The sequence below is a fragment of the Lithobates pipiens genome, unplaced genomic scaffold (assembly GCF_037356315.1).
Source record: "Lithobates pipiens isolate NorthernLeopardFrog02 unplaced genomic scaffold, aLitPip1_a1.2 Scaffold_23, whole genome shotgun sequence".
Classification (NCBI taxonomy): domain Eukaryota; kingdom Metazoa; phylum Chordata; class Amphibia; order Anura; family Ranidae; genus Lithobates; species Lithobates pipiens.
Window position 1 is genome coordinate 146,330,380 of NW_027507785.1, and position 13,800 is coordinate 146,344,179.

At 44.1% G+C, this 13,800-nt stretch overlaps 1 protein-coding gene across 6 annotated transcripts in view; it reads right to left on the reverse strand.

The window, feature by feature from the left end:
- The window catches only part of IPPK (inositol-pentakisphosphate 2-kinase), a 1,165,378-nt gene that overhangs the window by 966,384 nt on the left and 185,194 nt on the right, over nt 1-13,800 (reverse strand). For all 6 annotated transcript variants that reach the window (XM_077452467.1, XM_077452466.1, XM_077452469.1 and 3 more), the window contains exon 3: nt 12,400-12,495. In XM_077452467.1, the coding sequence (XP_077308593.1) occupies nt 12,400-12,495 (96 nt within the window). The remainder of the gene's footprint in view (nt 1-12,399; nt 12,496-13,800) is intronic.

Genomic DNA, 13,800 nt, shown 5'->3' on the forward strand with positions numbered 1-13,800 from the left:
GGTCTGACCCTGAGGTTTTCCTCTAGAGTCTGCCGGCAGAGGCCATCACCACTGCCTAGAGGCGGAAGCCCCTGACGCAGGGGAAAGAGCCCCCTTTAACCACTTCAGCCCCAGACCATTTTGCTGGTCAAAGACCAGACAACTTTTTGTGATTCGGCACTGCGTCGCTTTAACTGACAATTGCGTGGTCGTGCGACATGGCTCCCAAACAAAATTGGCATCCGTTTTTCCCCACAAATAGAGCTTTCTTTTGGCGTTTTTTATTTTTTGCGCTATCAACAAAAATAGAGCGACAATTTTGAAAAAAACACATTTTTTACTTTTTGTTATAATATCCCCCAAAAATATATAAAAAAAAAAAACATTTTTTTCCCTCAGTTTAGAACGATACGTATTCTTCTACATATTTTCGGTAAAAAAAAATCACAATAAGCGATTATTGATTGGTTTGTGCAAAAGTTATAGAGTTTACAAAATAGGGGATAGTTTTATGGCATTTATTTTTATTAATTATTTTTTTTTCTTTTTTTTACTAGTAATGGCGGCGATTAGAGATTTTTTTTATTGTGACTGCGACATTATGGCGGACACATCGGACATTTTTGACACATTTTTGGGACCATTGTCATTTATACAGCAATCACTGCTATATAAATGCAGTGATTCCTGTGTACATGACACTGGCAGTAAAGGGGTTAACCAGTGGGTGGCAGTGTAGGGGTTAAGTGTTCCTAGGTGTGTGTTACTAACTGTGGGGGGCTGGGCTTTCATTTAGTGAACACGGATCTCTGCTCCAATCACATGGAGCGGAGATCAGCATCACTAGTTGCTAGGCAGAATGGGGAAATGCTGTTTACAACGGCATTTCTCCATTCAGCCGCCCCGTGAGACGATCGCTGGTATGCCCGCGGCGATCGAGTTCACGGGACCCGCAACCGGACTCACGGGGGTCCCGACCGGCACGATGACAGGGCGGCATTAAAGAGTGGACGTACCTGTATGCCAATATGCCTGCTCGTGCCATTCTGTCGACGTACATCGGCGTACGCCGGTCGGGAACCGGTTAAATGAAGGGAGTTTATACTTTCTTTTGACTGCCAAAAGAGTACTTTTCCCACTAGAAATTGTTTGCATATATTTGTCCAAGTCTTCTCCAAATAGTCGCTCCCCATGAAAAGGGAACCCAGTTAGGAGGTTTTTACATGGTGCTTCAGCTGACCAATTTTTTAACCACAGGACACCTGGTGAATAGAATTTTAATGGCATCTATGACAAAGCATAATGCTTTTGGTAGTTCAGCCAATTCCCGAGCTTGTGCAGGAATCTCTCTAAAAGCCTGTTAAAATTTGTCCTTAAAGTGGGGTTGCACACCAAAAAAAAAACCCCCAAAAAATCATTAAAATTCATTAAAAAAATAAAAAAAAACAACATTTGGATTTTTTTTTTTAACTTGCCTCTAAATGCCTATTGTTAGGGGGTCCCTTCAGTGCCTGGGCTGGTGACATCACTTCCCCTCGGCGCAGGAATGGCTCAGCTCTGCCCCCTCCCTCCTGTCAGTCATCTGGGGCACGCGACAGGTACCAGATGACTGCGCGGCAAACCACTGTGCGCAACGCTGCTCGCACATGAGCAGTGGGTACCCACTGAAGCCACAGCTGGGTGCCCACAGTTACAATGCCTGGTGCTGCCGAGCTGAGGCGGGACGAGTGGTGCTTCGTTCCTCCGCATCGCTGGACCCTGGAACAGGCATGTGTCAGATTATTAAATGTCAGCAGCTGCAGTATTTGTAGCTGCTGACTTTTTTTTTTTAATGGAAACTCCTCTTTAAGGCTGGGTTCACATTGCAGCAGTTACGAGAACCGGATGTGATTCGCACCGCACTGCAGTGCAGATCACATCCGATCTCTGTGCAATGCGAGTTCAGCCATACAGATAGTATGCGAACTGATCTGGGGGTGTCATTAACGTTTCACTGACACTCCCAGCAGTTCGCATAGGGCAGTGTGAACTGCCGCCGGAAGGTATGCGATGCGAGAACCCGCCGCATCACTGCAATGTGAACCTAGCCTTAGTGATTGACAGACGGCTATTGCAGCAACTGCAAGCCGAGTAACGGCACCTGCAAAAGGAAAAAGTTTATTTTTAACAGGGATTCCAACTTTTTATCTGTTGGATCCTTAAGCAGTTGTGCATTGTCTACAGGACAAGTTAGGCCTTTATTCACATTGGAAATCGCTGCGTCAACTCCTGGTACTTTACATTTTTTGGAGAATTTCTCCTCCAGGGGATAGAGAATTGAAAACCTCTTAGCCCTTGTACACACAGTCAGATTCCGACGGAATGTTTCCTATCGGACCTATCAGATATTCCGACTGTGTGTGGTCGGCATCGGACTGTTTCCGTCGGAATATCCGACGGACCAACTTTTCTAACTTGTCGGTAAAATTTTCCGACAAAATGCTCCAATCGGACATACTCCGATCATGTGTAGCCTACTCCGAAGGACAAAGTGCCACGCATGCTCAGATCAAATTCCTAGACCAAAGCTATTGGCTACTAGCCTGAACATAGTCCCGTCGTAACTAAATAACGTCATCACGTTATGTACAATCAGATTTTCTGACAACTGAGTTCGACTGTGTATGCAACATCACTTCCGGACCTCTTCCGGAATTAATCCGATGGATTTGGTTGCCGAAATCTCCGACCATGTGTACAAGGGCTTAGGAAGGAGAAAATGCTCATCTAGGTAATCCCATTAACAAAAATAAGCTGTTCAAGTAATGCATGTGCAGGAAACGCTGAGAAGGCTTTAAAGGAACCCAAGGAAGAAACTGAGCTTTCAGGAGATTGTGTTAGGGGCAGCATGAAAGTGGAACGAACCATCTCCGTAAGCGTCTGTATCAGCAATTTCTCAGACTGTGAGGCTGAAAAAGGTTCATCTACCTCCACAGAAGAATCATCGGTTTGTTGTTCCTCCTGATCGACTGAGGGCAAGACCTCATCCTGAGCCTACTGTTCCCCTTGCAAAGGTTCTGAAGTGGGGGAGGGGGATCTAGCACGCTTCCTATCCATTTGAATGGAGGATGCGATTAAAGTTGCTAATCTTCCTTCCAGACCCTGCAGGGAGGAGGAAAGGACATCTTCAGTCACGTATACAGGGGCTGAGATGTGAAAAGTAGTTGAACCATTAATTTGTTCCAATGGCCCACCCTGGTTTGCCATAACTGGTAATTCAGGCGAGGATGACAGTGTGGAAATGCGACTCGAGATCCTAACGCCTGGGGTTGAAACCTTTACTTTTTTTTTGTGGTGTCTTTTTTGGTAGGCATAGTCCTAAGTACAAAAATAGTGGCACTATACAAATTGCACTTAATCGCTGAAAATAGTCATGACATTTAAAGCCGCTATAAAGTTCAGCCTAGTGCTGGGAAACAGATCAGGAATGCCAGTTTGCAACCCTCATGTGTCCCACAGCTCCGTGTCCCTGTGTTACAGGCTGCCTCGGTTTCTTTCTCGTCAGCCCAGGAGAGACGGTCACAGCTGCAGTTTTATCCGTTTTACCCTGCCGTGCATCCTTGTGGACGTTCGCGGCACCTCGCTTAGGGCCCCCACCAGAAAAATTCCGCCCTTTTTTATACATTTAAAAATTTTCCCGTGCACTTTCCGGTACAGACAAAACACGAGGAGGGAGGAGGGAGGAGGGAGGAGGGGGGAGGGTTGTGGGTGGGTGCTCAAGTCAGAAACCCGTCCAGCAGCAGGCACCAACAACCGTAAAATCAGCCAACATTAATAAAATTAGCAGTACCAGCTGGACCTCCACCCCCCTTACATTACACCCCCTCCGAATTGGGGGGGGGGGTAATGTAAGGGGGGGTACAGTGCCAATGTCCCCCTAACACTCTGGTGCCTTCGGAGGGAGAAAGAAAACATTTTGCAGATTTCTTTTAACTTGATAAAAATCTCCCTGCATACGCTGCTGCGACCACACACAGACTGAACTTTACAGCGAAGACAAGAGAGTAAGGTATGTGCATAGACTCCCTCTGGTGGAGAATTAATGCATGACAACATTTTATTCCTTAATGGAAGAATACATAGGTGTTTTTAATACCTAAGATTCTTCCCTAACCTTATCCCCGTCACAGGATTTGCTGAATTAACAGACAATCCAACCTTCACCCATCACGGCGGGCTGCGTTTGGCAAAGGTTAGCAAAGATAGGTAATGTGAGAATCCCTACGGTATATTGAAGTTCTTTCTTCGTTTTGGATTGCCACTATTGAGGCTCTTCCGCTAGTGATTGAAAGACGCTCGTACTACTGATAATCAGATTGTGTAGATGTGATCGGGATTGGAGGTTCAGAGTGAGGTGTGGTTAGGTGGTAACGGCTTAAAAGGGAGGTGACGCATCGTGCCGCCTGTGCCCCTTGATGACGTAATCTCTTACGAAATGCGTAGGGAGGAGCGACACGCTGACGTCACCTCGTGTTTGCAGACGAACGCTCAGGAGGAACAGGTTTGTCCAAGTGTGTATCAGCCGATGCACCGGACTTGAGGCTCCTTTTGATTGTATGCTTGTAAGTGTTACTCTTTTTTTATACAATACGTGGGTTTTACACTATCGGAGCTCTTTTGTTTGTTATGTTGCAACGTCAACGTCCGTTCGGACCAACAATTGTTTGACTGGAGAGCACCTAGGGGTTGTCCACTGTCCGAAAGTTATATATTATAAAGGAAACATCGTGATTGTGCGGAGATCTGAGAGATCCATTGTTGTTACAGGCTTTCTGTAACGGGAGGTCATGGACATTTGGTAAGCAGCCAATCCTTAAGTTTTGGTGGTGGATCGATCACAGTATTTACATATGAAGATCTGTTTTATGGATGGACTTAATTAAAAATTTTACATCTTCTCACGGGTGTTCTATATACACATTGTTTATATGGACTTGATAAATTGGGTATTTGTCTGTACCATTTTCATATGGGCACGGATTAATATATTTTTCCTATTAATATTCTTTTTTTTATAATCCTTGAATAATCAATATTCACATTTTTCTGTTCGCTACATGTGGGATTGTAGATGGTTGATTGAGGACTATCTGCTCACCCATGAAGCGCAAGGCCCATCATTATCAAGAACACAACGGATACAGTGACCCCGCTCTCGTGCTTCAAGTCATGAGGCCCCTAGATCTCATCCAACCTCCCCTGAGGCCTGACCTCCCCACTGGTCTAAGTGGCTGGTAAGTCTTTGCAAAACCTGACTTGATCCAGGCTTGACCCTCTGGGCTGTTTCCTTTTCTACTAGAACAAATGTGCAACTTCTCTCTGGATCCCATGATTTCTGACTACTGGCTCTGTTTAATGTTTCCATCGGCCTGGGTGACCCTTCAGAGAGACCCGGAAATTCCTTTACTTCAGGCCAAACAAACAATACTATTCTCTTTGCCATGTTCCAAGTCACTGGGCTATGCAGCCAAGTATGCGGTTACCTCTCCACTGAACCAAAAATCACCCAATTTCACTCCGAGCCCCCAGACTTTTGGTCTAGAGCCTTCAGGAATATACCTAATCTGCTCCTGGTTCAGTCTACCCAATTAAATTTTTTGTATTTGTTGGCCCTGCCTGGAGTTTCATCATTACGAGTGATCCCCCCAGGTCCACCACCACAGTATGGTGTCAGTTAATGGTGGTTTCTTACCTTGCTTCCCATGTTTGATTTCCACATATATTATTTGTACCCCAATTTTGATGGCTTTATAAATAGTTATAAATGTGGTTCTCAATGTTCTCACCTCCCGCATCTCCTAATATTTTGTTTTCCTTGCAGTTTAGTTGCTCGATTTGGGCGACTCCTAGCACTCCATTCACCCACCAAATATGGTGGACTCCTGATTGGGCACTACCGGTGCTTAGCCACAGTCCTTGGCTTATTTACACTATTCGTTGATTTCTCCTTCCCTTTCTCCTCTACTTCCTCCCTTTTTTCTTCTTTCTTGTATTTTTCGGTTTGTTTTCTACCTCTCGCCTCAGGGAGATCCATCGATTGGGTTCATCTCACATACTCTACTGGTAAGCCTACTGGTAAGTGGACAGAATGCGTCTCACTACGATCACCTCCGTCATATGCGGGGTCATAATACGCCTGAGAAACGCTCCCAGCTGTTGGCTGGTTTGAGGAAAAAAGTAAAACCCAAGTTTCTTTCCTACAGGAAATGCATTACTGTGGTGACCATATCCCTAAATTGACTAATGGGGCCTTTCCAATGCCATATCATAGTGTTTCTCCCAACTCCAAGTCTAAGCATCCTGCTTGTCAAATCAGTCCCCTGGACTTTTGAGGCGCGGGTCAACTTTGTCAATGTGTATTTGCCGAACATGGACCACCCCCAGTTTTTGCGGAGGCCTCACCCAGAGCTCCTGGAGTTCGCAAAAAAGGTCTACTCATCTTTGAGGGAGACCTCAATTTTTGCTATGGACATGCTACTGGATGTTTCACGTGGTTCCTCTCACCTCCCCTATTCTCGCCTTCGGCAGATGAAGGCAGACCCAGTGGTTACTACACCAGCAGGACCAGAACTATTCATTTTTTTCCCGGTCCATCACACCTACTCACGGCTGGACTGATCTCTTGATAACGCACAAAGACTTATCCAGATTAGCGTCTCCCTCTATCAATGTTATCTCTCTCTCTGATCACGCTCTGGTCCACATGACACTCAAACTGGGACCAGTGGCTCAGACCCCTCCATCCTGGAGACCAAATGAGTCTCTGCCCCAATTGGAAGAGATCCGTTCCGAGCTCCTGACCATGTTATGGGAGTATTTTTCCATCAATAAAGCCTCAGTCACCAATCCATTGGGGGTGTGGGAGGCCCATAAAACAGTTGTCCGTGGCATAGTAATAAGAATAGGAGCTTGCCTTAAAAAGGGAGAGGTCTCACCGTATGGAAGAGCTTTTTACCCAGATGCGCAATTTGGAATGCTCCCATAAGGCCACTCTTGCCTGCTCCACCTATCAAGATCTTCTTAGAGTTTGCAAGGAACTCCGTTCACCTATATTCCACAAAACTAAGAAAAAACTGGCCAGGGCACATCGTAAAATGCAAGAATTCTCAAACAAATCGGGCACATTGCTTACATGGGCCTTACGTGGTCCCCGTTTAAAAACTTAAATTTCCAGCATTATGGCCCCCTAAGCACGGAGGTTCACTACTTCCTCCGATATGGCGGCGCAGTTTAGGTTCTTCTATGAGGGCCTTTACAATTTAGGTGTCCCCCCCACCCTGCAGTCTCCCCCTCTGACGGCAGAACAATGCTGCAGTCATACCTAAGCTCCACTGGCATGCCTTTGTGCCCTCTTGCAGTACAAGAGGAACTGGAAGAGCCTATCACAATTGAGGAATTGGGAGTCGCCCCCAGGCCACCAGCCCCGATGGCCTTACCTCAACTTATTGCAAGGCCTTCTTTGAGACGCTTTCGCAACCTCTGGTCTCTGCCCCTAATTCTATCACGGAAGGGGAATCCTTCCTGCTATACACTCTGAGAGCCTATTTCTCTGATCCCAAAGGAGGGGAAGGATCTACTGCGGTCTGGGAACAATCGTCCGATAGCACTCATGAATGCTGATTTGAAACTGTTGGCTAAAATTCTAGCCAATAGGTTGCATTAACCTAGTCTTGTCCATAGGGATCAGGCAGGCTTTGTGCCTCTTCGAGAGCCTCGAAACAATACCATTCGGGGTGGTGAACCTGATCCACACAGCCAGCTCTTCGAACCAGCCTCTTCTCTTGCTGTCTATGGACGCAGAGAAAGCCTTAGATTGGGTAAATTGGACTTTTATACGGGCCACCCTTGAACATAATGCTCTCCGATCCTCTATGTTGAGTTGGATATGGTCTCTCTACGCCCACCCCACAGCTGTGGTTAAGGTGAATGAGACAATATCTAAATTTCTTCAATATTCTTAACTTCACAAAGCAAGGCTGTCCATTGTCCACTCTGATATTTATAATCCTCCTAGAGCCCTTTTTGTGTACAGTGAGGGCAGACACTGCCATTGTCTGGTATCAAAAAAGGTCAGGGATGGTGGTTGCATTTGCAGATGATCTGATTTTTTTCCTAAGGGATCCCATTAGGGATTAATCTGCTTCAATCCCTGCAAGAGTACAGCTCTCTTTTTCCCCAAATGAATCTGTCCAAATCTTCCATTCTCAAGGTTACAGTGGATAAGGATATGGTCAAGTCATTGAGTTCAATGTTTCCCCTCCACTGGGCAACTAACTATACATTATTTGGATGTTGACATCACCACTGACCCCTCCAACCTGAATTCAGCGAACTTCGCCTCACTACTTGTTTGTCTTATAACTGATCTACTCCATTGTCATTCACTCACATTAACCTGGTTTGGCCACTGTAGCACCCTCAAGATGACCATGTTGCCCAGGCGGTTCTACCCGATGCAGGCGCTCCCCATCTGCCTTCCGCCTGCATTTTTAAGCAAGTTAGCTTTGTTTCAAAACTTTATCTGGTCTCATCGCAGGCTATTAAACTTCAACTTCTCACTCTCCTGAAGCATAGGGGTGAAGTGGGCCTCCCTGATGTAAAAGCCTACTACAAGGCCACATATCTCACAAGACTGGTGGATTGTCACTGCCACACGGAGGAAAAAAAATGGGTGGCCATGGAAATAGAAGACTCCAACGGCACAGATAAGAGTTGGCCATGGCTCACATTCTCTCTGCCCAAAGCCCTCACGGATCACCCCACTTTAGGTGCACTGTTGGTGCACACTGTACTCCATTGGTCGATCTATATTATTTTTTGTAGATTTTGGTGAAAACTGACCCTGAAGAGTGTTCGATACATGAAATGTGTCAGGCTTACGACACCAAAATAACCATTTCTCTAATAAGGTTTTTATACTAGTATGATTTTATCCAGCAGTTTTGTGATTATGTGCATTTTAGAATGGTTTTATCATCTATTAACCACTTGCCGCATATGAAAACTGGTCAAACCACACATGTGAGGTATCGCCGAGATCGGAAGAGAGAGACGCCATTCCACAAGCGGGCACAATTTTAATGCGTGACATGTTGAGTATCAATTTACTCAGCGTAACATTATCTTTCACAATATAAAAAAAACAAATAAATAAATAACTTTAGTGTTTTTTTTGTTTTTTTTTTTAAAGTTAATTTTTTCCCAAAAAAGTGTGCTTGCAAGACCGCTGCCCAAATACGGTGTGAAAAAAAAAGTATTACAATGACCGCCATTTTATTCTCTAGGGTGTTAGAAAAAAAAAAAAAAAACAATATATAATGTTTGGAGGTTCCAAGTAATTTTCTAGCAAAAAAACGGTTTTAAACATATAAACACCTAAATGCCAAAACAAGGCTAGTCCTTAAGTGGTTAAGGATCATTGCCCTGCATCATATATGGGTTGTTACCTTGTCCACAATGTATCGATCGTTGCGTATACATTGTGACTGCTATCTGACATTTGGTTTGTTATGTTATCTATTTTTTTACCAATAAAATTATTTTTTACAACTGTGACTGTACATACTTTGGCCCCACCTACCCCCCTCATCCAAAGTCCCAAAATCCATCCTTTTCATGCATTTAACAGGGATAGAGACATGCGTCTCATTTAAAGTCCCAAACACTAACTGTTGGTGGCTAGGGATGCCTTCTGACACCCTCCAGTGTTGTCATCGCCCTCCCCTATTATACCGATTCTGGGTAAGCCGGAGTTTGTACCTGGCCTTCAGAACCCTCACTTTCAGTGACTGGAGACGAGCGGGCGGCTTAATCTCTGCGACTTTGTGGGTCCAGACGGTCTGCCGCAGACCCCCCCGTTGGACTTCTGGAGTGGTCTCCAGCTGCGTACTTTTATTCGTAGGTGTTCGCGGACCCCGGGTATATCTCGACAGCTCACAGAATTGGAAAGCATTTGTCACCGAGGGGAGCCGGAGAGCAGAAGGCTTTGTCCCCCCATTTCTGTCCAGGTGGAAATCGGACCTGGATACCCAATTCACAGACTCCGAGAAGGAGAAGAGCCTTAAATTTGCAAAGCTGCCCCTTATAGCTACCAGAGTTCAAGAGACCTGTTACAAAATTCTGACTCGGTGGTACAGAGTACCTACCTACCATTCTGCACTGTTTCTTCCCTCAAGTTCCTAGTCTGTGTTGGTGGTGTACCAATGCTGAGGGTACAATGTTCCATATCTTTTGGGACTCTCCTGGGCTCTAATCATTCTGGCGGGAGGTGACTGGCACAAATCAAGCATCTGACAAATGTCGACTTGGAGGGGAATCCTGCTTGTTTGCTCCATCTTTCACAACAACCGATTAAGCAATACAAGCCCTCCCTTACAATCCAGCTAGTGAATGCAGCTAAGGCATGCATCCCCCTTTCTTGGAGATTGGAGACCCTGCCATCCAAAGCCCTGAGGTTTTCAAAAGTAAATTAACTGAGAGATATGTCACCTTACGCAACCGGAAGGAGACCTTTCGTGAGACACGGAAACCCTGGCAATACTTTGTGTATACCGACATGTCCGGGAGGTCTCGCAATCTGGCCGACATCTTGGATTTAGTTCTACTCACCTGGGTGAGAGGTACCAACTGTCTACAGTTTATCCTTTCTGTCCCCTTTTCTTTGATCGTGTTCTCTTCCCACGCTAGGGGCATCTGCCATTTCATCTTTGCCGCCCCCCCCCCCCCCCCGTTTAATCCCTTTCCTCTTGTCCTTCCTTTTTTGGATATCAGGCCTAGTTGCATTACTTTTTGAATATAGTTTATATCTGCATTCACCTTTATTTTTATTTCATGTTTTATTCTAGTCCAACTAGCCAGCGGGACACTCATTGTATCCTGATACTGTATCAATCTTATTCTCTAGCACAGCTTGAAATTTATGTTTTATGCTAGGGTCATGGTACAAAAGACAAATAACAGGAATATAAAATGTTGGAGTAACAGACTTTAAATTGGGGGTGTCAGAGACTAGCAATTTATAAGTTCCCAGAAGGAATGACATTGTGATTTGTCTTCATGAAGGGTCCATGAAGCATTGGCATGATTGGATAAGGATATGATCCAATGGAAGCAATGAAAGTGAAGGGGAGGCTGTGGGATAAACATGGTCAAGTGAGAACAGAACTGGTGTACTTGAGAGAAAAATATATAATCCGTGTCAGTTGGATGAAGAGTCCTCCATGCATCCAGGATACCAAGATTTTGTAGGAAAAATTTTGGCTTCAGGTTTGCATTGAGAAATACTTAAGTGTGGAATATCATTGGTGGGATACCCATTAAGTAGCCTCATCTTCAAAATGAAAAGCTGTTAACAATGAATAGTCTCCCTGAATTGTCTATTATGTCTCCCTTTAGTTGCCATAATATCAGAATGCTAAGCCCTTTTGATTTCACCAGTAGGGAAGAGATGTTATGGGAGTTATTATTGCCCATGATTGGTCAATTTAGGGTTCTGAGACAAAAAAAGTTTTCTGAATAAGGCAATAGATTTCCTAATTTTTCCTAAGTCATTCAGAAGCTAGGTAGTAATTTCAGGGGTGCAGAGACTCTTCTTTGCATTGTAGGAGGTGAAAGTGGAGTTCTGACATGTTGTGGTGTGTTGGGAAAGATAGTCTAGGTGGAAGAGGAAAGTAGTTTTCGGCTAATGAACACCAACGAATGTCTGACCAAAGGACGTTGGAAGAGTATTGCCACTGCCAACACCTGGCCCTTTCAAGTTATCAAAGCAAAACACTGATCCCCCATGCTCACAAAAAGTAAAGAAAACTTCCATTTGGAACATATCAGGTATGAATAGCCAGAGACTTACCCCAACTAAAGTAGGTCTTTCAGCTCCTATGATAGACCTTGCATGAAGATGACTTACTCGCCTTTAACATCTTTGAAATAACAAACTAACCTTTGCCCCTGTATCTCTGTACCTCCGTCTCTGCACCTGATCCTTCAGGTTTTGCGAGACAAATCAGATGACAGTGATATAATATGTACATTAGGTATTCTGTAGCTGCCTATGTCACTTTTTCATTCATGCCACAGTGATGTGTGTCAGCCACCATATTAGTGGGAGGGCAAGCTATCAGACAACTTTTTCTGCTCCTATATATACCCTAATGACACCAATCTAACACAATAAACAGACGTGAATAGGATATTCCGTACCTCTGATGATGTAAATGTCCTAACCTTTGAAACTAGTGGAATGAAGGGTGCACCGTCATGTGTGTAAGAGCTCTGCTCATGGAAGAATTGTAATGCTTTTTTTTTTTTTTTTTTAACCGATTACTTTGTCACACTAAAATATTATTCTAAATCAAATTCGAGATCAATTTTGTGTTTACTTACTCCATGGTGAACATAGTTTTCTCCTAGAAATTGCTTCATGACATGCTTCCCAAAATCTAGGATGTTGTGCAAATGCTGATAGACTTCCTCTGCTGTCTGAAATCAAAACAATAAAAATGTCAACCAAATGACAGGAATAAACAGAATAGTTAGATCAGAGTAAATATAAGCAAATTACCATGAAACTTGTGAAGTAGTATATAATTAAAAGGAAATGTACAATATTTTCAGATATGCATGCAAAAAGATAATGGAATGCGATTAATACTTGTGTGTGGTTTCCGAAACCTTATTTCATGATATGATATGTTAAACATAATGTGTACTATGAAAAAGTTACTACACTCTTGGCATCAGCTGGTATTGCTACCTCAAGCAGAATGACTTATTCTGGGCATTTTGTATAACTACTCACTGGTCTCTGACATTGACTCAGTGACATTTTGGACCAGTTCCTTCAATTGCAAGATGTTTTTTGCTTTCCTTTCCTAAACCGCCCAGTTCAAAATCCCCCTACACCATTTTTTTTTTAACAAACCGTGGTGCTTTATTGAAAAATATGACATAGTACAGGTTATGCATGGCTCGAAAACAAAGTGATAACATTATCAATTGCCTTAAGCAGTAAACTAAGCTAAACCAAGTTAGGTATCCCGATGGGGTCGCTGCCCACCACTATAGGTATCATTTACTTGAAAGACATGTTCTGTATTATAACAATTCGTTGGCGTAACAGTGCTGTTGTGCAATCTTACAACTTCCCATATTAAAACCTACGCACTACAGCATGCACATCAGGTCAGTGTCCACGGTGCCCAGACCTTCTCAAACTTCCAGGGACAGCCCCTGTTCGAATAGGTCATTTTATACAATGGGAGTGCTGCGTTGACTGTCATTTCCCAGGCAGCTACTTCAGGTGTGTGGAGCTGTAGCCATTTCTTTAGAACGTCTTTCTTAGCATAATACATGAAATATGATATCAGTAACTTCAGATGATGAGGACGTTGGTCATCATCCAGGATTCCCAGGAGGGCCAAGGACGGGGTGGGTATCAAAGTTAATTGTAATCTAAGGTTTATTTCTGCAAACACCGCCTACCAATATGACCAAATCACTGGGCACTCCCAAAACATATGTAGATATGGGCCCGCTGTGTTTTGCAGCGGGGACACACATGTAGCCTCTCTGGAGTATAATACCCCCGGTCCAGAAATTTGACTTGTATCAGCTTATCTTGGGACGATATTACAAGCTTGGGGCCCTGTTCTAGACAATCCTCCCAGTCCTCTTTATCCAAAGATGGGACCACCTACCGTTTTGCTGTGATTTTTACAATGATTTAGCGGTGTTTTACCGCGTTTGCGCCTAGAAGCGTTTAGTTAAGCTAACATCATAGACCCT